General features: G+C 41.5%; 1 protein-coding gene across 2 annotated transcripts in view; it reads right to left on the bottom strand.

The window, feature by feature from the left end:
• The window catches only part of WDR93 (WD repeat domain 93), a 38,855-nt gene extending 14,365 nt beyond the window's left edge, over positions 1-24,490 (bottom strand). For both annotated transcript variants that reach the window (XM_065872102.1, XM_065872103.1), the window contains exons 1-10: positions 24,188-24,490; positions 23,371-23,563; positions 21,466-21,530; positions 14,940-15,018; positions 12,823-12,938; positions 9,992-10,030; positions 6,982-7,066; positions 3,275-3,446; positions 1,344-1,414; positions 684-770 (exon numbers count right to left, since the gene is read on the bottom strand). In XM_065872102.1, the coding sequence (XP_065728174.1) occupies positions 684-770; positions 1,344-1,414; positions 3,275-3,446; positions 6,982-7,066; positions 9,992-10,030; positions 12,823-12,938; positions 14,940-15,018; positions 21,466-21,530; positions 23,371-23,563; positions 24,188-24,490 (1,210 nt within the window). The remainder of the gene's footprint in view (positions 1-683; positions 771-1,343; positions 1,415-3,274; positions 3,447-6,981; positions 7,067-9,991; positions 10,031-12,822; positions 12,939-14,939; positions 15,019-21,465; positions 21,531-23,370; positions 23,564-24,187) is intronic.

Below are 24,490 nucleotides of genomic sequence, written 5' to 3'. Positions count from 1 at the left end.
TACAGAAGTTGAGATGAGAAGCCAGGTTGCCTGGGAGAGGGATGGAAGGAAAGAAATTCTTCCCTTGTGAGTTTTTAAACTTTACTTCTGAGATATAACTCTGAAGTACAACATAGTGTTGTACTTCAAGGAATTCTCACAAAAGTGAACTTGCTCATGTAACTGCCTCCATGAGTTTGTAAAAAACAAACCACCACCACCCATATTTCCTAAGTGCCTTTCGATTTCAAAGAGCTTTCACATACAGAAACTCTGAATTTTGCTATTCACAACAAATGCATGCAGTGGATAACAATGGTGTAGTTGAGTAGTTTTCTGTTTTGGATGAGAAAATGGGATTGGGGTGTGAAGTGACTGGCCTGAGACTACACAGTTCGCAGATAGCTGTGCTGGGACGGGCCCTCTGGTGCCAAGCCCACCTTCTTTTTACCTTCGTTGTCTAAGGAGCCCTGTGGACCTGATGGGGCTCTGTCCTTATGGACCTGTCATCTTTAAGAAACATGACAGTTCAGAGACAGAGCCTTGGGGTCACATGACAGCTGCCAAGCCACCCACTCTGCCTGCACAGCTCTGGTCCCCTAAAGCCACGCTGCTGTGTCAGTCACGTGCTCTCAGCTAAGCTGAAGAAGGACATGTTCTCAGAGCCCTGAGCTTAGGCCACTCCCATCTCGGCAGTAAAGTACCAACTTTATCCTTCAGCGTTCGGTTAAGTGAATAGAGGAAGAAGTTGTGACTTCCAGTCCAGTGTACGCCAATGACACAGGCTACCCCTGGGAAAGAAGAGAGGAAATGGGCATTACATAAGGAGTCTGGGTGGCCTTTGGTTTGTGTGAAGGGATTTGCCCAAGAGGAAGTCAGTTTGAAATGGTTCATTCTAATGGGCAGCACCCAGCTGAAGGGTGAGCTTCCAGATGAGGGTCTGGGCACCCCCCAGGAGGGCTGTTCCTAGGGCCAAGTCGCCTTCCTGTGCAGGGAGTGCAGGGAGGATGGTCACAACTGTCCCTCAGCTGCTTTCACATCTCCTAGATAATTCATGTCCACTTGGCTGTCAGTGTTTTAAATAACATTTTCTACAAAAGGAATTCATATCCAGAAGCAGCCTGGCAGGACGTGTGTGCACAATGTCCTCTGTGGCAGCTCACTCCCTGAAGACAGTGCCAGCCTCCATATCAGGGAATCTGGGCTCAGGGGTCACAGGTCCAACCAGAAACCATTAAGCTGCAGCTGGCAGCCGACTTTCCACCTCATTCCCTCCCAGCAGGCAGGGTGTGCTGTGCAGAACTTCTCTAGGAGGGCTTGCCAAGCATTCCCCCAAGGTGACGACCTGCTTCACGTTCAGTTACCTGGGGGGCTCTTAACTTCCACTGGCATTGCAATTATGCAGCTAGGAAGGAGGAAGTGGAACGTGGCCATACTGGGAAAGAAAGAGACACTGGTCAGAGCCATGGCAGACTCCTTGGCAAGGAGAAATGCTGGCAGAGTCTTGGTAGTAAGACCAGAAATGGGTAGTTCAGATGGACCTTCCCAGGAGTTCAGGGCCATGAGGCAAACCACATTCTATGTGCTGGTCCTGGTGAGGGCAGGGTAGGTAGAGCAGTGGAAGTTATTCCCAGGCCGGGAACAGCACCCAGCGTGGGCAGATCCCTTCCCCAAGGGATCTTGGGGAAGATCCCTTAATGCCAAACTTGGGTGAAGTGCATAAATGCTCCTATCCTGGGAGCAGTACAACCAGTGTTGTGCTGATAAGTTGGCACTCTTAAAAAAACCCAAAAAACCCCTGATTTCCTGATTTATAGGGTTCGTAGCTTTTTTTTTTTTTTTTTTGCTGTACACGGGCCTCTCACTGCTGTGGCCTCTCCCGCTGCGGAGCACAGGCTCCGGACGCTCAGGCCAAGCGGCCATGGCTCACGGGCCCAGCCGCTCCGCGGCATGTGGGATCCTCCCAGACCGGGGCACGAACCCGTGTCCCCTGCATCGGCAGGCGGACTCCCAACCACTGCGCCACCAGGGAAGCCCGGGTTCGTAGCTTTTTGTGGTATAAATATTCCCACTATGGACAGTTACTAGTGGTTTAATGACTGGCTTGCAAAATTCCTAAATACCTTGCTGGGCAGCACAGCACTGAACCTTACTGGGTTCCAGTTCAGGCCTCAGGTAGTTTCTGTTAGGGCCTAGCCCTGGGACTTTGTGTGAAGTGAGAAAATTCAAGGCCCACTTGACGGCAAGATGAGAGGTTTCACTTCCCACGTGAAGCAAGGACATCCCTGAGACCCACAGTAGCTGTGAGGAGAGCTGGTTCCTGAACCTGCTCCACCAGATACTTCAAGGACTTGGGCTCAGTTTTTACAATCACTGAGGCCTACCTGCTGACCGAGATTAGAAAGTAACGTTTTAATAATTACACATTAATGTATTACATTTAGAAAGACTGGATGCAAATGGAGAAAAATATTAATAGTGGTGACTTTTATTTCCCTCTTGAGGATCATCTGTGCTGTCTAGATAATCAGGAAAACAATTTTTTTTAAGGAGACACTATCATACAAAAAATTATAAAATAGGGAGTTCCCTGGTGGTCCAGTGGTTAGGATTTGGTGCCTTCACTGCCGTGGCCCGGGTTCAATACCTGGTCAAGGAACTGACATCCTGCCAGCCACGTGGTGCAGCCAAAAAAAAAAAAATTCTAAAATAAACTCTACTTCTCATCTCCATAGAGGTCTATGCCTTCTTTAAAATCTGTTATCAGCCTTTGTTTGAGCTATATTTAAACAATCTCCATACAACTTTTTTCTAAGGAATTTTTTCTTTTTTAAAAAAATTTAATTAATGTATTTATGGCTGCGTTGGGTCTTCGTTGCTGTGCGCAGGATTTCTCTAGTTGCGGTGAGCGGGGGTTGTTCTTCATTGTGGTGTGCAGGCTTCTCATTGCGGTGGCTTCTCTTGTTGTGGAGCATGGGCTCCACGTGTGTGAGTTCTCTAGTTGTGGCGCACGGGCTTAGTTGCTCCGCGGCATGTGGGGTCCTCCCGGCCGGCCTGGGGCTCGAACCCGTGTCCCCTGCATTGGCAGGCAGATTCTCAACTGCTGCACCACCAGGGAAGTCCCTCCATACAACTTTTCAAAAGACTTTTCTTAAGTTCTCAGAAAAGTCCCCCAAACCATCGAGAGCTTTGAGACCTTGAATTAATTCAGGTCCTTGGGCTGATTCCTGCGTGCGCCCAGGGAGGAGAAGCTCCCAGGGCAGAGGCGTTCTAGCTGGGCCCCTCCATGGCTCACCTGAGCAGCTCCTCCTCCCATTCCCCATCCAGGTACTTCCTGAAGGTGGCGTTGAAGATTGCCGCCTGCCGCTCCCACTGACTGTCCTTGATGAAGTGATTCTGCCCAGAGCCCAGCCCACAGCAATCCTCTATCTTTGCAAAGACTTCCAGGGGGCTTTTAAATGTGGTACCTAGGTTGAAAATATTCCAGAATTGGTCAAACCATCTGACTTCCTCCTTCCTGATTTCCCCCTTCTCCTCCATGCTTCCCAATTTCCTGCAGAATCCCTCATCCTCAGAAATCTGTTCGTGCTTTGCCCAGGTGTTCAGTCCTCTTCCCAGCCTCTCCTACTCCACCAGCTCACGGAGCACAGGCAAAGGGCAGCTGCTCCCCTCCCACTTCTCCATCTCCATCCCGCCGCCATTTCCTGTTTCCAGACTACAGAATCTCCAGAGGCCAAGGACATGTTCACGAGTCACTAGAGGTCTTAGATCACTGTTGCTGTCTCCCAGCCCAGCAAGGCCCCAAATCTGCCGTTACTTGTGCTATTCAGCTGCTGCTGAGGACCTACATTCGACAGTCCCAGCGTCTTCCTGTGCTTACATTTATCCAACTACCTTCCTTTAAAAAAATCTCCTTTCTCTGCCAATCACTTTTCTTATCACTCTCCTTCCCAGTGACCTTGCATTTCCTTCTTTTTCATCTGCTCCTAAATTCACAGTAAAACTAAGTGATTTATTTTCTGGGTTCACAGCCCAACTTTCAGAACTTCTGAAAGTGCCCAGGTCCCTCAAGTTACCCAGGAGGTCTCACTGTGCCCCAGGTCTCCTTCCCCAGAGGCAACCATTGTTATCAGTTTCTTGCATCAATTTCTAGAAAGAGGCCCCTTCTAGATGGCAATATACTATTATATTATATAATATATACAGTATTATATTATATTTTAAAATATGTATTACATGTACATTTGTATATATTTTATAAACAAATGATAGCATATATCAACTAGCAGTTCTCAGAATGTGGTCCCAGATCAGCAGGAATCTGGCAGGGTTAGAAATGAAGGTTCTCAAGCCCCACCCCAGACCTACTGAAACAGAAACTCGGTGGGTGGGGCCCAACAATTTGGGTTTTAACAAGTCCTCCAAGTGAGTCTGATCCAGTTAAAGTTTGAGAATTGCTGTCATACACTAGAACCCTTGCATTTTGACTTAACAAAATGTCTTGGGAGATCTCTTCATTTCAGTACTATAGATCTTCTTCGTTGTTCGTTGCTTATTTTCATTTAGTAAATCTTTTTCTTGTTGTGAAATATAACACATCCAGAAAAGAGCATAAAAATATGTCTTAATAAATTATTATAAAGCAAACATCTGTCTCTACTGAGGTCAAGAAACAGATTATCACCCCTCCCTAAAAGCTTTCCAAGGGCCCTTCTCCAGTCATAACCCCCTGGGAAGAGCGGCAACCATTGTCTTGGCTTTTATGTAATCACTTCATGACATTTATTTTACTTTTGCTACCTAAATATGCATCTAAACACTACAGCTTTGTTTTGCCTGCTTTTGAGCTGTACACAATGGAATTACACAGTGTTAACTCTATATGTACCCTCTTTTGCTTAATATTGTTTGTGAGATTTATCCATTTTGCTGTGTATAGCTGTAGTTTGTTCATTTTCATTGCTGTATAATATTCCATTAAGTGAACTAAAGTTTATTTATCTGTTCTTTTATTGATGGATATTTCGGTTGTTTCATGGTTTGGGGCTATTGGAAATCATGTCATTATTATCATTCTTGTACATGCCTCCTTGTACACATTTACTTGCAGGCCTATCAGGTATACACCTAGAAGTAGGGTGACCAACTCATTCTGGTTTGTGCAGGAGTTTCCCAGTTTTAGCACCAACTGGAGTTTCCCAGTTTTAGCACCTCACATCCCGGGAAACCCCTTAGTCTCAGGCAAAATGATATTCTTGGTCGTCCTACCTAGGAGTGTAAATGCTGGGTCATAGGATATAACTTATCTTCAACATTACCAGATAATGCTAAACTGTTTTCCAAGGTGGTTGTACTGACTTTCATTGCTAACTGTAATCTATGGGAGGTCTGATTATTTCACACCCTTACCAACTTGGTATGATCAATCTCTTTTAATTTTAGCCATCCTAGTGGGTGTGGAGTGGTATCTCATTATGGTTTTAATTTGCATTTCCCTGATAACTAATTATGTTGAGCACCTTTGTATATGTTTATTGGCCATTTGAATAATCTCCTGTTTTATGCTGAATGATCTGTCTTTTTCCTAACAATTTGTAGGAATTCTTTATATAGTCTGGATGTGGACCATTCATAAGTTTTACATGTTTTGCAAATATCTTCTCCCAATACATGATTTGTTCTTTCATGCTCTTAATGATGTCTTTGGATGATTATAAGTCCTCAATTTTAATGTAATCAAACTTATCAACTTTTATTATATATAAGTACTTGAGTTTTGTTTAAAAAGTCTTTCCCTACCCAGAGGTCATAAAGATATTGACTTATTTTCTAAAAGTTTTATTGCTTTGTCTTTCATATTTACTTCTATAATTCATCTGGAATTTAATTTTGTATATCACGTGAGGCAGGGGTCAAGTTTCACTTTTGTTTCCATATGGACAACCAGCGTCATTTACTGAAATGACCATTCACTACTCTGTAGCACCACCTCTGTCAGGTATCAAGTGTCCATTTATGCTTAAGTTTGTCCTGGCCTCTCTATCCTGTTTTATTAATCTATTTTTCTATCTACTATTTCTATCTATTTATATTTCTGTATTTTATATATATTTCTATTATTCACTCATCTCTTTTTCTACCTTGTCTTAATTACTGTGGCTTTATAATAAATCTTGATGGAGCAAATCATATCACCATGTTCTTTTATAAGAGTGAATTGGCTACCCTTGGTGTTTTGCATTTCTCTCTTTGCTTTTAATGGTTGTAAAGTATTCTGAGTGTACCAGATTTATCTAACCAGTCTTTTGCCTCTATAAATAGCACTGCAGTGAACATTCTTGTAGGTATATCTTTGAATATATGTGTATAGGTATATAGGTATATCTTTGAATATGTGAATATTGAGAGGATAGACTCTATGTCCCATGTCTACAGTGGACTTCCCCTCTGCTCCTCTTAACCAACTCCCACTTATTCTTCAAAACCTTCCCAAATGTCCCTTCTTCTGATAAAGCCTCTGCCTATTCCCTGGGCAGAGTTAGTTACTCCTTCCTGTATGTTTTTATGGCCCTGGATGTTCCCCATTGTTGCACTTAGCATATCCTACTATGGTGGTTTCCTCCTATTCTCCCTTGGTACACTAGCAGCTTTCAGAGCACCGGAGATGTGTCTTACTCATCTTTGTGCTTGGTGCAGTATTGGCACTGATGAATGAACTAACACAGGAATGTAGGAATGAATGAACTCCACTAGCACTTGGGAAAGATGTCTCTTTCCTGATATCCCAATTCTGTTAGTTAACTGTATCCTTGTAACATTTATATTTTTAATCTTTAGGTCTCAGAGCTTATGAATTAAAAAATTACCTTCAGAACTATACTTGTCAATTAGATATTGCTGCCAATAAATGGAAAAGATGGGAAATGTGGAGAAAGGCAGAGAATGAAAAAACTAATAAAGCAATGGCAAAAGGAAAGAAAGTATTCATTGAGTTATACCTACCTGCAACTGGTTTGGGTGGTTTGATTTTCATTATGTAAACTGGAAGACTCAATTTAACATCTCCTCTAAAAGAAATGTTTATATCCTACAATAAAGAAAAGGCACAGCTAATAAGCCAACAAAGGAGATAAAACTGTATCATTAAAAACACTCATTTCAAAAGAAGGCAGAAAAAGAGGAATAAGGAAGAAAAACAGGTGGGACAAATAGAAAGTAAATAGCAAAGTGGTAGATTTAAACCTAAACATATCAATAATCACATTAAATATAAATGGCCTAAACACCCCAACTAAAAGGTAGAGATTGACAGATTGTATAAAAAGGCAAGACCCAACGATATGCTGTCAAAACGAAACTCATTGTAAATATAAAGACACCAATAAAAAAAAGACACCAATATATTAAAAATATAGAAAAAAGATACATCTTGTAAACTGATCAAAAGAAAGCTGGGGTGGCTGTATTAATATCTGACATAATAGATTTCAGAGCAAAGAATATTACCAGTGATCAAAGAGTCATTGAATAATGATAAAATGGTCAATTCTCAAGGGGACATAAAATTCTAAATGTTTAGGCACCTAATAGCAGAGCTTCAAAATACAGGAAGCAAAAATTCTTAGGTGTGAAAGCAGAAATAAATCAATCTACAATCTCACAGATTTCAACACTCTTCTCTCAATAATTGACAGAATAAGTAGACAGAAAATCAGTAAGAATGCAGAAGGGAAAGCAGTGAGGATATAGAAGACTTGAATAACTTGGACCAACAACAACAAGAATACACATTCTTTTCAAGTGCACAGAGAACACTTACCAGGATAAACCATATTCTGGGCATAAAACAAGTCTTAATAAATTTGAAGGGTTTCAAATTATATGAAGTATGTTCTCTGATCACAATGGAATTAAGTTAGAGACCAATAAAAGGAAAAGAAAGATGTCTGGAACATCTCAAGTATTTGGACACTAAATAACATGCTTCTAAATAATCCACTGGTCAAAAAAGATATAAAAAAGCAAATTAGGAAGTATTTTCAAAAATGAGAATATAACATATCAAAATTTAAAGGAAGCAGCTAAAGCAGTACTTAGATATAAGTTTGTAGCATTAAATGCCTGTGTCATTCTGCAAAGTTCATAAGGTCTTGGTGTAGGCAAGGACACAGGAATGATAAAGGTCGTACATATGAATGATAAGGTCAGGAAACAAATGGGAAAAGAAGGATTACTCAAAAATATTTGTGTGGCAATTGCTATTTTAAAAGAATAGATAAAAGTTGATCTCTTCCTTGCTCCATTCACAAAAGAAACTCCCATGTGTATAAAAGAGTGAAATGTCCAAAAAAAAAAAAAAAACTATGAAGAGTATTAGAAGAAAACACAGGAGAATTTATTTATAACCTTGAGATAGACAAAGCCTTCTTAAGTGCAATGGCTGTAAAGAAAAGGTTAAAAATTCTGATTATATCAAAATCTAAAACTTCTTTATAACAAAAAAGCACATAAGCAAAGTAAAAAGGGAAACAACAGAGTGTAAGAAAATATATAATAGGCAAAGAATTCACAGGCAGTTCACAGAAGATAAAACCTCAATAGCCAATAAAAATATGAGATTAATGAAAATTAACACGAGATGCCATTTTGTTCCATCAGTTTGCACACACAAAAAATTAATATCAAATTTATCGAGGCTGTGGAGAATTACTGATTAAATGTAAATTGTCATGCCATTTTTGGAGGACAATTTAACAGTATCCACATTAAAACTAAAAAAGCATATATCCTTCAGAAGCACTCAGGTATACAAAGAAGAATTTACAAAGATTTTCATTGCATTATATAAAAGCCACCCTCAATGGACAAACAGCCAAATAAACTATGGTACATCCTTAATAGGAATAGTACACAGGATGTCAGAAGAACAAGGTAGGTTTATCGGACATTGCAAAACTTTGCCAATAAGTTGATTAGTATAAAAATGCAAATTTGTAAGAAAATATATATAGTATGATGCCACTTATATAGAAGAAAATTCCCATAAAATGAAACTATATTTTTCTAAATAAACTGATATCAGAATAAAAATACACACTAAAGTCCTAGAAAACACACACCAAGATAATAATGGTGATGACCTCTGGAGAGGGCTGCTCTATCTGAATTACTTGGCTTTTCCCAGAGTGATGTGTTCACATATTATTTGTATAATTTGAAACATAATGTAATTTTAGAAGGGAAAAAGGAAAGGACTCTAGAAAGAGACTTCCATTTGGAAGTTCACCACTGCCCTTCTGATAGGCCAGAATCCCAAGAGCTAAGCCTCTGGAAAGTATGGTATGCTCTCTGCCTCAGAGGGAGAGCCAGGAAGCTCCAGGGAAGCCACTCTGTTCTCTACGGTATCCCAATACAAAGACAACCTCCAACACCAAAAAAAAATCCCTCAGTTTGGTGGATTGGGCTGTTATTTTGGCAGAGGCAAATTGGATTTCATGAGGCCTGAAGTGTATATGATTTAGGGGTCTTTGTAAGAAAGAGAACACAAAAGTTTGAATACAAAATGCCCATGACCACCCTAATACCACTCAATCTGGGGGAAATTGTGACAGAGGGGAAGTTTGAGTGAGAAGAGATGGTGGTCTTAAGTGATTACGGTTAAAACATGTTACTTTTTCCAATTTTACAAAAGTATGTGGTCATGTGAACATACTGCTAGGGCCCCTCCTATGGCCTTGGAAGGGGCCATACAAGTGAGGGGCCCTGAAATTTAACCTCCTTTACCTTCAGGGAAACCCATCTCTGAACAAATGACTTGGGTCAATTATCCTCAAGGATAGGGGGCCATCTTCAAGGGAATGAGGCACAAGATTAAGTCACAGAGAATCTGAAAATAGTGCCCTGGTAGAACATTTTATTGGTATATTTGATATTTAAGGTAAATTTAAAATCAAAATAAAAATTCTAACACGTAACTTAAATCTCTTTGGAGATTTCCTTTAAAGTTTCTTACCATTTCTAAATTATCTGCAGTCACGGGATCAAGAGTGTTCTGAGGAGAAAAATGAGAAATTAATTCACAATAGGTTTGGTATATGTTCTCCTTCTTCCTTCAATCCTTTGAGATGCTCTTTCTTCCCCCCAATTATTTTCGTGAGATGTGAACTCATCCTGTAGACATGGAGGACCAATATTTGTGTGGTCTTCTGCCCTGTGGATTTTAACACATGATCCTTGTCCTCTAGGATCTTAAAATGTATTTGGGGAAACAAGAAATCATTAGTGACGTTAAGAGGAAATATGAGTAGAGGGGAGGAGATCAATTAGGAGACTATTACAAAAATCTAAGTTGAAGCGAGTATGTCTGATTGGCAAAATATATCAGTGATGTTGACAATTATATTTAAGTAACTCTAAATACAATTCATAGGACACGAATTACCACTGTAACTGGCATTAGTTGATTGCTTCTCAGTGTATAGAAACAGTGAATTATGGTGAGAAACCACCCCCATTCCAAGATGCTTCTCCCACTTGGATAATAAATTAATCCCTCAAAAAATGTATCTGTTGGGCACCAAGTAGGATACCATGGGGTTGGTTGATAAAAAGAAGCAGAAGCTATGGTCTTAACAACCTAGAAAGTTATCATCTAGTTAGGAGAAAAGGACTTCCATGCACAACCAGATAGTATGTGAGAAGTGTCAAAGAGAGGTATAGAGAATAATTTCTGTAAGAGTTTAGAGGAGAAGGTCTCTGGGCCAGTAACTCTCCCAGGGATACAAAATCACACCCTGCTATGAAGACATTCACTGGAGAGAAAAGGCATTTATTCACAGCCACTCAATGAGCTCGGCATCATTGAGTCTCAATCTTGGTCTCCTATATTAATAATTTCACTAATTCTTTAGCACCTAATACAGTAGTTTTAAAGGCATGCTCAATGAATATTTGTTGTTGTTGATTAAAAAAATAAGTGCACATCAGATAGATGAGAAAATTTTGTCTTAGGGACTTCCCTTGTGGCACAGTGGCTAAGAATCCACCTGCCAATGCAGGGGACACGGGTTCGAGCCCTGGTCTGGGAAGATCCCACATGCCGCGGAGCAACTAAGCCCGTGCACCACAACTACTGAGCCTGCACTCTAGAGCCTGCGAGCCACAACTACTGAGCCCGCGTGCTGCAACTACTGAAGCCCATGCACCTAGAGCCCATGCTCCACGACAAGAGAAGCCACCGCAATGAGAAGCCCGTGCACTGCAACTAAGAGTAGCCCCTGCTCGCCACAACTAGAGAAAGCCCGCGTGCAGCAACGAAGACCCAATGCAGCCAAAATGGAAAAAAAGAAAAAAAAGAAAATTACATCTTAAAATAATATTTACTGAAAAACTATATTTTAAAGAGATGGCATGAAGCCCAGGGATCACATACAATTAAACTGAAATGGTAGAGTTCCTACCTTCTAAGAATAAATGAAGAATGCATGTATTCCTATATAGTGAGTCTCCTACATACAAACGAGTTACATTCTGAAAGCATGTTCGTAAGTCCAATTTGTTCGTTAAGTCCAACAAAGTTAGCCTAGGTACCCAACTAACACAATTGGCTATATAGTACTGCACTGTATAGGTTTATAACACTTTTCACACAACTAATACATAAAAAAGAAACACAAAAAATAAAGAAAACATTTTTAATCTTACAGTACAGTACCTTGAAAAGTACAGTAGTACTGGCTACATCTCCTCTGCTTTTACTCTTGCTTCTGGACATCCTGGGCTTGAAATAAAGATACTGTACTACTGTGCTCTATACAGTACTGTACAGTAAAGTACACAAAAGCACAGCCACTTGTAGAGGATGCACGCATGTGACAATGTATACCAGACATGTGAAGGCACGTTTGCATCTTTGAAAGTTCAAAACTTGAAGGTTCGTATGTAGGGGACTTACTGTATATTTAGAATAACCCTTTTATACCATAATCTGGGGAATTTAGTGGAATGGGAGACATGGAAGGATTATTTCAACCCAGGAGGGAAAAAAAATATATCTAATAGAGTCAAAAAAAAAAAGACACACTTCCAGAGAAATGCCTGGGAGTGCTCTTGGTGGAGAGGCAACACCTAGACGAGAGAGACACCGGATTCCAACACCTCTGCTTTTTTTTTCCAAAAAAAAAAAAAAAAATATATATATATATGTATATAGGAGTAAAATTGCATTACAATGTTGTGTTAGTTTCTGCTGTACAATGAAGTGAATCAGCTATATGCATATCTATATCCCCTCCCTCTTGGACCTCCCTCTCTCCCCCCTCCCCACCATCCCACCCATTTAAATCTACAAACAATAAATGCTGGAAAGGGTATGGAGAAAAGGGAACCCTCTTGCACTGTTGGTGGGAATGTAAATTGATGCAGCCACTGTGGAGAACAGTAAGGAGGTTCCTTAAAAAACTAAAAATAGAACTACCATACGACCCAGCATTTCCACTACTGGGCATATACCATGAGAAAACCATAATTCAAAAGGACACATGCACCCCAATGTTCATTGCAGCACTATTTATAATAGCCAGGACATGGAACCAACCTAAATGTCCAACGATAGATGAATGGATAAAGAAGATGTGGTACATATATACAATGACACCTCTTCTTTTTAACATCTTATTTTAACCACAGCAAATTGATTTGAGAGACATGGGCCAGTGTGCCTCTTGTCCTCTCTTATGGCCTCTAGAAGGCCTCCTTCATCTTGAAATTGCAAGGAGGAGTTAGGCTAGATGTGGGTCAAGGGTAGGGAGAAACATATCAGTTGAAAACAGGGATGTTGCCTACCAGTTGCAGCTGTCTGACTTTTTTCTTTGGATTTATGGTGAGTTGGAGGTGCTCCACTTCCTTGAGCCAAGACTCCTTAGGCAATTTATACACATCCAGCCAAATATCCCCAGCTCCTGCATTAGGAAACCAAGGAACCATTGAGCAACTGCAAGCAGGCAACAAGTTTCCCCTGAGAAACGGCCCGTCTTCACAGAACCTCTGTGAAGGTTGGCACAGAGACCAGCGGGCACCCTCAGAACAGCAACTTTGACAAGCGGAAGGAGATGTAGTTCTGCAATGGTTATTGCCAGTCCTCACTCACGGAGAGCTGCAGAGCTCCTCTCCTCAGGCCACTGCCTCTAAAGGAAACGGGCCTCTCACTCACAGCACTGAGGTAACAGTTTTTAACCAAACTGTCTGTGCTGCCTGGTCTCTGTGTTTTCTAGGTTCCAATGGTAAATTCCCCTGATGTTTTGTCTCACAGCTATTCCCGTCTGGGGAGGAAAATGGCATATATAGAATCAATAACTGAGAGGGGTATGGCTGAGAAAGGGTTAGAATTGTGAGAGATGCCCCAGAGAATTCTTCTGACCAATATTTAAGGAGATGACAACCCATGGGGTGGTTGTGAGACTATCTCATCAAAGAAACATGCTCAGCTTCTATACTGAACTCCTGCCAACCTGGGAAAAGTTACTTTCCTATAATGGGATTCTGGCTAAATGTTTCCTTAAAAAAGTAATCTATATAGACACGTTGATTTCAGACTGCCAGCCTCCAGAGCTGTGAGAGACAAAATATCTGTTATTTTAGGCCACCCAGTTTGTGGTACTTTGTTACGGCAGCCGTAGGAAAATACTACAGATAGTACATAAGTTTCTTGTGATGCATAAAGCATTATAAAATATGTGTCTTTCTCTAGCACCTAACATATGAGAGGCCTGGGGCAAGAATATACATGGAGGCCCATATACTGCATGTCTAAATATTTAAAAATTAAAAATCAAGCTAACAATCATTTGAATAAAATATGTTCTATTACCACAGGAATAACTGCAAGAGGCAAGATCCAACATTGAATGCTACAAATGGTGGGCAAAACTCTAAGGAGACAATAGTCTCCTTAGAGACGAAAGTTTAGAGCCTAAACTTTAATGCTGGGCATAGTCTCAAAGTATCTCCCCCCAGTTTTTTATCAATCACTGTGGAGATTTCAACATGTCTCAAAATTCTTTGATCCTCCTACAACCAGGAGATGGTGTTTACATCCTCTCCCCTTGAGTGTGGTCTGGACTTACTTAGAGTATGGAAAGGGAAAAACAGTAGCTCAACAGTGGAGGAAACTGGCAGATCACTTTAACTAAATGATCAAGGTTAACATCAGCAGTAGTGCTATCACATATACCCCTGATATAATACAACAAAAAGTTCCTTTGTGGGACTTTACCCCAAATCCTTAACCCTGGCTGAATCATGAGAAAAAATTCAAACTGAAATTCAGGGACATTGCACAAAATATCTGACTGGTACTCTTCAAAAGTGTCAAGGTCATGAAAAACAAGGCAAGGTCAAGACATCACAAATAGGTATAGATAATATGACGATGACTAAATGCAATATGATATCCTGGATTGCACCTTGGAGCAAAAAAATTAGAAGAAAAACTGGCAAAACGTGAAAAAAAAACTGTAGATAATAGTACTATACTAATGTTATTTGCTTAATTTTGACAACTGTACCATGGTTTTGTTAAATGTTGGCATTAGGGAAACTGGGTGAAGGGTATAAGGGAACTCTGTGCTATCTTTGCAACTCTTCTGTAAATTATTTCTAAATAAAATGTTTGGGACTTCACTGGTGGTCCAGTGGGTAAGACTCCGTGCTCCCAATGCAGGGGGCCCGGGTTCGATGACTGGTCGGGGAATTAGATCCCGCATGCTGCAACTAAGAGTCCACATGCCACAACTAAGAAACCCACATTCCGCAACAAAGATCCCGCATGCTGCAAGTAAGACACCCCCCCCTGCATAGCCTAAATAAATAAATAAATGAAGTTTAAAAGGTTTTGGAGAAAAGTGATTATCTGGAAGAGATTGCAAATCTGAATCTTCTTAAGAGCCTTTGGTTAATCTTACCTTGTAGGAGGAAGGCTGCAAAGTCTCCTCCTTCAGAAATCTCCACCTTTATACAGGTGGTTTGCTTGCTGGTATCATCCTGAAAGGAAGAGAGATACTGATAGAGGAAGTTCAGCCTGATGACAGAAGAGAATGTATTTCAGGGCTTTTTGTAGTTCACACCAGGGAAATAAATCCTTTTAAAACTTGAGGCATAAAAAGATGCCTCAAACTGCTTCAAACTTTCCATTTTTGCACAGGAATTAGACAAGATTGTAAGTAAAGAAGTGGAACTCAGTTTTCTGTCTAAAGGGTTTGGGACTTATTTCCTGGTTTCTTAAGTACTCCTGATGATTTGTAGTGATTTCATACTATCTGATCTCCTGGTCGGGTTTGCAAACCCTACAGACCTATGCCACCACTCAGATATTCAAAATGAGCTGAAACAAGTTCTACATGACACTGAAAACTCTGGTAAGTTGCTTGAAAAAAGGCTCTGTCTAGGCTACTGTAGTGTCATAGTCTGATTGGGCTGCTAAAACAAAATACCATAGACTGGGTGGCTCATAAACAATTAACATTTATTTCTCATAGTCCTGGAGGTTGGGAATCCAAGATTTCCAAGGATTTCTGGCAGATTCAGTGTCTGGTAAGACCTAGCTTCCTGGCTCATAGACCACCTGCCACCTGTGGCTATGTCCTCACGTGGTGGAAGGGTTGAGGGGGCTCTCTTGGTCTTATAAGGGCCCTAATCCCATTTATGAGGACTCTGCCCTCGTGACCTAATCACCTCCCACATTGGGGATTAGGATTTCAACATGAATTTTAGGGAGACACAAACATTCAGTCCATATTAAGTAGAGACTGAATGTAACCCTACAATGAAACCTGCTCAAACTTTGGGCCAGGTGAAAAATACTCAATGTGTACGGTTGTGCTATACTTTTAAGGAGCTCTAAGACTAGCAACATAAGGTGGCTAGACAAATTAGGCTGGTGAGTCCCCTAAATTATTTAACGAGAATGAGTTTTAAACATTTTTAATTTTTGTTTTTCTTTCATTTTATTTTTATTTCATTTATTTATTTGGCTGCACCAGGTCTTAGTTGTGACATGCAGGATCTTTAGTTGTGGCATATGGGATCTTTAGTTCACTTTCTGGATTGGACTGATTGCATCCTATGGCATTGTTTACATGTATTTCCTGTAAACCAGCAACCAGTTCTAGAGGTTTGATTAGACTTAGACTCAATTAAAACAAAAGGCCAGAATACTCCACAGGTCTTTGGTGTCTCCCTCCGGCATCACATGAGGAGGCTCATAATAGCTAGCTGTTCTTTCTTTTACTTTTTTTTTTTTTTGCGGTACGCGGACCTCTCACTGTTGTGGCCTCTCCCGTTGTGGAGCAACAGGCTCCGGACGCGCAGGCTCAGCGGCCATGGCTCATGGGCCCAGCCGCTCCGCGGCATGTGGGATCTTCTCGGACCGGGGCATGAACCCGTGTCCCCTGCACCGGCAGGCGGACTCTCAACCACTGCGCCACCAGGGAAGCCCTGTTCTTTCTTTTAATAATGTTCATGGTGATCATTGACAAGAGGTGTCATCCTGGCTCATCAGTTATAAAGTCCCCCATCAGCACTGATGGTCGTTACCTAGACCATTACTCTGCAAAATGGCTACAAAACTGATATCCCCCAATTCTATCATTCCTTTTGCATTTGTTAGAATTCTTCTATAAAGAAAATCTTTCCATTTTTCCATCATCAACTATTTGATTACCCCGAAATACAGCCTATATGGGCAAGTCAAGATAAATGCTGATGCTCTCCCTAATCAGTTTTCAGAATACTGAGTTTGTACCCTAGCAACTTCTAGAGGTAATAATGAAGTCCTTAAAAAAATATGTAATGAATTAACTTTTTTTTTTAGCACTTTTGGTGTGTTCTAATCCACCAACACTACTTTTTTTTTAATGTCCCTGTCAAGTTTGGATATCACAGTTTTGCTGGTCTCCTAAAATCAGTTGATGAGTATTCCCTGTATTTTTTTTTTTTTTTTTTTTTTTTATAGTTTTATTTTTTTTATTTTTATTTTTTTCGATATGCGGGCCTCACACTGCTGTGGCCTCTCCTGTTGTGGAGCACAGGCTCCGGACGCGCAGGCTCAGCGGCCATGGCTCACAGGCCCAGCCACTCCGCGGCATGTGGGATCCTCCCGGACCGGGGCACGAACCTGTGTCCCCTGCATCGGCAGGCGGACTCTCAACCACTGCGCCACCAGGGAAGCCCTTCCCTGTATTTTTTTAAGAGAGATTTCTTTTTACAGAAAATTTAAAAACAGTTGGGGCTTCCCTGGTGGCGCAGTGGTTGAGAGTCCACCTGCCGATGCAGGGGACACGGATTCGTGCCCTGGTCCCGGCATGCCGCGGAGCTGCTGGGCCCATGAGGCATGGCTGCTGACCCTGCGCGTCCAGAGCCTCTGCTCCGCAACAGGAGAGGCCACAACGGTGAGAGGCCCGCATACCGCAAAAAATAATAATAATAAATAAAATAAAATAAAAACAGTTAAAGGGACTTCCCTGGTTGCGCAGTGGTTAAGAACCCATCTGCCAATGCAGGGGACACGGGTTCGACCCCTGGTCCGGGAAGATCCCACATGTCGCGGAGCAACTAAGCCCATGCGCCACAATTACTGAGCCTGCCCTTTAGAGCCCACGAGCCACAACTACTGAAGCCTGCATGCCACAACTACTGAAACCCATGCGCCTAGAGCCCGTGCTCTGCAACAAGAGAAGCCACCGCAATGAGAAGCCCACGCATTGCAACAAAGAGTAGCTCCCAGTTGCCGCAACTAGAGAAAGCCTGCATGCAGCAACGCAGCCAAAAATTAATAAATAAAATAAATAAATTTTAAGAAAAGAATAAAGTACTTTGTTAAATAAAATAAATAAAAACAGTTAAAGGCACAGATATTAAATGTACAACTTGATGGGTTTGGACATATGTATACATCCATGTAACTAACACACAGTCAAGGTATAAGTTCCTTAGTGCCCTATTTCAGTCAGTTACACCTCTATAGGCAACCAACATTCTGCTCTTCCTCACCAACATAGCTTGGTTTCAACTGTTCCTAAATTTCATGTAACTGGAATCATACAGGGCCTATAACATCGGCAGCCTCTGCACCCTTTCTCCTTCAACAACATCACACTCCACGGTCTATCTCCTACACGGCAAAGGCACTTCCTGGGTTATTCTTTATGGGAGTCTGTTGTCCAAGTACCTCTTCCTTTGTGTCCTTACTGGTGGTGAAACCGTATCTGTTGTTCACAGGAACCATGTGACTGTTCCCCAAACCTTTGTTGCCATAATCTCCTTGTCCCCACCAGCAGACGCAGCTCCTTGCACGGGCGGTGCAGGTGTGGGCAGTGTGGAGGGCTGTGGGCTGCTGGGTCTCCACCTCCTTGCTCAGGCTTGTGGTCATGGTGACTGGGGCCGGCTGTGACAGCTGTGGTTCCTCCTAGGGTGTGAGGGCCACTAGGCAGGGTGGCGGTGGGGTTTCTCAGAGCTCTCTGGGGTCTGCTCTCTGCCCCTGATACTGACAGAACTCTAATAGCATCTTTTTAAAAATTAATTAATTAAATTTTGGCTGTGTTGGGTCTTCCTTGCTGCATGTGGGCTTTCTCTAGTTGCAGTGAGCGGGGGGCTACTCTTTGTTGGTGTGCGTGGGCTTCTTGTTGCAGTGGCTTCTCTTGTTGAGGAGCATGGGCTCTAGGCGCGTGGGCTTCAGTAGTTGTGGCATGCAGGCTCAGTAGTGTGGCACACAGGCTTAGTTGCTCCGCGGCATGTGGGATCTTCCTGGACCAGGGCTCAAACCCGTGTACCCTGCATTGGCAGATGGATTCTTAACCACTGTGCCACCAGGGAAGTCCTTAATAGCATCTTTTGACGAGCATAAGTTTTAAATTTTTTAGCAGCTTTATTAGGGATGTGATAACATAATAAACTGCATGTTTAAAGTATACAGTTTGATTAGTTTAGACATGTGTATCCCTTGAAACCAGCACCACAATCAAGAAAGTGGACATATCCACCACTGCCAAAAGTTTCCTCCTGCCCCTTTGTAAGCTTTCCCTCCACCCCTCTCCCAACTCACCCCAGGCAAAAACTGGTGTTTCCTGTCACTAGATTAGTTTGTACTTTCTAGAATTTTACATAAATGCAATCGTACAGTATGTATGTATTCTTTTTTGTTTCTCTGCTTTCACTCAGCCTATTTATTCTGAGATGTAGCCATGTTGTTATGTGCACCCTTTTTACTGCTGAGCAGTATGTGCCATGATTTGCTTATCCATTCACCTGTTGATGGGTGTTGAGTGATTTCTGGTTTCTGGCTATTACAAAGAAAGCTGCTGTGAACATTCACGTACACGTCTTTGTATGGAGATATGCTTTCATCTCTCCTAGGTAAATGTCTAGGAGTGGAACGGCCACATCATATGCTAGGTGTATATTTAACTTTTAAAAAAAACTGCCAAAGTGGTTGTGACACTATGCTTTACCACCAGCAGTGAATGAGAGTTCCAGCTCTTCCATAGCTCTGCCAACACTTGGTATGGTCAGTCTTTTCAGTTTTAGGCATTCTAATACACATGCAGTGATATCTCATGACTTTAATTTGCATTTCCCTAATGACTAATGATGGGGAACATCTTATTTACCCTCTCTATATATTCTTTAGTAAACTGTCCTTTTTTCCCCAAGACATTTGCTCATTTTTAAAAACTGGGTTGTTTTCTTACTTTTGAGTTTTGAGAGTTCTTCATATGTTCTGGATACAAGTCCTTTATCAGATATGAGACTTGCAATTATTTGCTCCCAGTCTATGACTTGCCTTTTTATTCTTTTAACAATGTCTTTTGCAAAGCAGAAGGTTTTAGGGTTTTTTTAAAAAAATAAATTTATTTATTTTTGGCTGCATGGGGTCTTTGTTGCTGTGTGGGGGCTTTCTCTAGTTGCGGTGAGTCTGGGCTACTCTTCGTTGAGGTGCGCAGGCTTCTCATTGAGGTGGATTCTCGTTGTGGAGCACAGGCTCTAGGCGTGGGACTTCAGTAGTTGCAGCACACAGGCTCAGTAGTTGTGGTGCACCGGCTTAGTTGCTCCGCGGCATGTGGGATCTTCCCGGACCAGGGATTGAACCTGTGTCCCCTGCATTGGCAGGTGGGTTCTTAACCACTGTGTCACCAGGGAAGCCCAGAAGGTTTTAGTTTTGATGAAGTCTAATCTATCAATTTTTTTCTTGTATGGAATGTGGTTTTCGTGTTGTAGTTAAAAAGTCTTTGCCTAACTCAAGGTCACAAAGACTTCCTCCTATGTTTTCTTCTAGAGGTTTTATAGTTTTAGATTTTTCATATAGATATATGACCGTTTTGAGTTAATTTTTGTATATGTCATGAGGAATTAAAAGTATCTAATTTCGATGAAGTCCAATTTCAGTTTTTTCTTTTATGGATAGTGCCTTTTATGTCCTAAGAAATCTTTGCCTGCCCCAAGGTTGCAAAAAACATTTCCTGTGTTTTCTTCAAAAAGGATAATGTTTTTAGCCTTTACATTTAGGTCTATAATCCATCTCAAGTTAATTTTTATATATGATGTGAAGTAGGGTTGAGGTTCATTTTCCCCCATTTGTTTATCTAGCATTCCAGCATCATTTGTTGAAAATACTTTCTTTTTCCCACTGAATTGCTTTGGTGCCCATCAATAGTATTTTTTATAAAACAAACTACAACTAAAAATATACTCTGAGCAATACCGCCTCTTTTTTGGATTCATTAATTAAAAAAAAAAAGACACTTTCTAAGATTCATTAATTAAAAAAAAAAGACACTTTCTAAGAACCTATAGTATGCAGGCAATGTACTAGAAACAAGAAATATATGGTGAATAAGCCATGTCCTCTGCCCTCAAGGAACTTACATCCAGGAGAAGAAGCAGTCATATAAACAAATAAGTGTGGAGGGTAGAGAAAACACGGTGATAGAAATTCTTTCCTATATGGTGGTGGCACAGAGGAGGGAGGGATCAACTTCTCTTGGGTATATCAGGGAAAGCATCTCAGAGGAGGGGATATTTGAGCTGGTCTTGAAGAATGAGAGAAATTTAAGAGGTACACACAGTAGGTAGGGAGACAAGGAGAATCTTCTATGCAAAGGGAACAGCACGGACAAGGGAACAGGATGTGAAGCAGCCTGGAAATTTTAGGGACTTGTAAGCAGTTATTAGACATGTTGGTCTGGTGCTCAATCTGGACCAGAGTTCCTTAGTTATTTTCTTCTCTTGACAACCGGGAAAATGAATCCAAGGCATTCAGTATGTACCCTCTGATGGTGAGGGATCTTTTAATTGGATATTTTGGAGAAGGCTCTCTGGCCAGGGAGGTCTCTATGTCTTTCTACTCTAGGATGGCTGTCATTGCATCCATGTTAAAAGTAAACTTGATTTTCTACGGCTTTTGGCCCAGCTACAGATGAAAGAACATGAGCTTACCGCTTCATTGATGGCTTTGATGAGGTAAAGGCCATCCTTATAAAAATAAAATAGTCTAATGATACCTGAAACAGAAAAATAAGTAAGAGTAAAAGACAGGCAGGTGAACCGAAGAAAAGTTGAAATTTTATATTTGACTTTCTGAGATATCATGATAAACTCATGCATTATTAGGCTTCCTGCCCGGCCCCTCCACCACCCGTGATCATCTTGGACTCCTTGCCTTCTTCCACCCCTCACTTGAAATGTTCAAGTTATTCTCCCTCTTGGGTCGTCTCGGTGTACACTGGCCCTACCCTCTTCTTCTAGAATCCTCTTGTAAGCACTTCGGCCACACCAATCCACTCGTGATTTCTATTCACTTGTTTTAGCACATCATCCCATAGTGTTTCACATTGTTATCCAACTGCTTCCTGTGAGTGTTTTTTATTCCTCGAGTGAGTTCACAGATTCTCTGAGGGAAAGGATCACATCTTACTCTTCTATGTGCCTCATTTCTCACAGCCCAACAGGCTCCTCATGCAGTTAATTTTGTTGATACAATAAGTAATTTTGTCATTCTCATTCTCATTTAACCTAAGGGCTCTAGTATGTGATCATCATCCACCATGACTTCTTGCCTCTTTCTTTAGGTGCCTCCCAGACACTCATAACCTGCCCCTACAGCCATAATAATGACCTTGCAGAGGTATCTGGATCACTGTGGGTGACAGTCTAACTCAACCCAATAAACATTCATGGGATATCTGCTCCATGACCACAAATGTGCTAGGGGCAACCAAGGCAGTCTCTGCCCTCAAATTCATCACATTGAGAATCACACAGACAGGAAACTAACTAGATATAATGCAGTGTGATAAATGCAGTCCTATTTTTACACCAAACTCCTCCTGAGTATCAACATTCCCACTCCAGGTGCCTCAAAGATGTGCATGCTCAAATGGAATTTCTCAACTCACAGACCCCTGAAATCTTATTCTCCTAAAATTGCTTATCAAGTAATGACATCATCATCCACCCCATTATCTAAGGAGGAAAGGAGTAATTTTTCTTCACTTACCCTCACATACCACCCTACTCCCTGACCCCATACATATATTCCATCACTCACCAAGTTTTTCTACTATATTTTCCTTTCTTTAAGCTTTTTATTTTGAACTAATTTTAGACTTAGAGAAAAACTGCAAAAATAGTACAGAGTTCCCTTATAATCCCTCACCTCATTTCCCCTAATGTTAACATCTTACAGAACTACAGTACAATTTTCTTTTCATTTTAACAGCCCCTGCCTTGGTTCAGGCCTTCGTAATTTCTCTCCTAAATGAATGCACTAGCTCCTCCTGGTCTCTCTACCTCTCCATTTGACTTTTGCAAACTCCTATCAGGGTGCTCTTCCTAAAATGCCAGTTGGGTCAGGTCACTCTCCTGCAGACACATACCTTCCAGGACACTGTCCATAGTTCTCTATACTATGGTCCCCATGTCTGGGTCATCCTCAGGCTGAGGAAGAAAAGCAAGCCTGGCTTAAATGAGCAGCAGGATTGCTGAGTGCTGGAAAGGATGTGGACTCTGGGCCCACACTGCCTGGTTCAAATCCTGCCTGTGCCACTTACTCTCTGCATTACCTCAAGTAGGTTATTTAACCCCAGGCCTCAGTTGCCTCTTCTGAAAAACAATAATAATAAACTGTATTTACCTGCTAAGGCTGTTGTGAAGGCCAACATGTGTGAAATGTTAGAATAGTGCCTGGCACACCATACTGTCCTGCAGATGTTAGTTAATACTACATGACCAGGGAGAACTCTCCAGGTCTGGCCCCTCCCATGCCTGGAAAGGAGATTACGTTGAACAACAGTCTACAGGTACCTATAAATTAGGCTAAAAAGGAAGATGAAGAACGTGTACCCATTTCATCCACAGAAGCAATAAGTATTTCACTCCCCAAATCTGTGGCCCAGATGTAAGTGACATCAACCTTAAGTTTCTCCCAAACATATATTCGTTTAGCATTGTACAGATTATAGATGGAGAATCCTTTGGTTCCTCCAATAAACACATAGTCTTGGGAAATAGCCATACAATTCGGCATTTTGTTGAGCTGGGAAAAGAAAAACATAGAAAAAAGGAATGATTTTTCAGGTATCACCATCTGCAAGTAATATGAGCTAACTTTTCAAAGAGGGAAGCAGGTCCCTCCTAGTTATAGTATCATGTCCAAACACAGTGCCCATCTAAATATCTTGCCCAAACATCAAGAAAGTCATGGCATTCTACTCTTAGGGGAAAGGGGCCAGAGAAAACAAAGAAGTTGAGAATAAATGCTCATTCACAACACTAAGCGTGACCACAGGCCCTGTGGTGAGTGGACCAGTGGCCCCATTCCCTGTACTTTATTCAACTAGAACACCGGTAAGAACTATAACTGACACACTGGCAGATTTTCAACCGTCAAGCAAGGGAGTGATTAATACACTCTGAAAGATTTTTACATAACAATAGGATGTAAAAGACACATCTGTATAATCTTCAATTAACCAGAACACCCATTTCCCCAGGCAATTACTAGATCTATTTTAATCAACACCAGCATGCCTATAATCTTTCAAAAATGCACTGTCCTATTGAATGAAGGTTCCTGGTAGTAATTCCTTCCCTGGATCAGGTGTTATCATTTATTAACACTCAGTTCAGAAACAAGGCCGCCTTGTCAGCTGCTCCATACCTTGCTTTCTAGAAGTGGAGGGTAGATGGTGGGCTGGATGCGGCTGAGCTCAGCTTTCCTCGATGCATCCCTCTCCTCAATAATTTCCCACGAGTGGTCAAACAGAAAGTTCACTAGCTTGTTGATCATTCGATAAGGCTGAGGTAGGGAATCCTGCTCTTGATCTGGACCCTTGAAGACCCAATCCTCTTCATCATCCTTAGACCAGTCCTTCTCTGTAGGGGACGGCACCTCCAGTGTCCCCTTTCGTGTTAAAGTGGGCAGCTTCAGCTTCTGGGCTCGACTTCCTTTGGGAGATGTCAT

This window comes from Phocoena phocoena, chromosome 2, assembly GCF_963924675.1.
Source record: "Phocoena phocoena chromosome 2, mPhoPho1.1, whole genome shotgun sequence".
In the NCBI taxonomy this organism is placed as follows: domain Eukaryota; kingdom Metazoa; phylum Chordata; class Mammalia; order Artiodactyla; family Phocoenidae; genus Phocoena; species Phocoena phocoena.
This window is presented reverse-complemented; position numbering and strand designations above follow the sequence as displayed.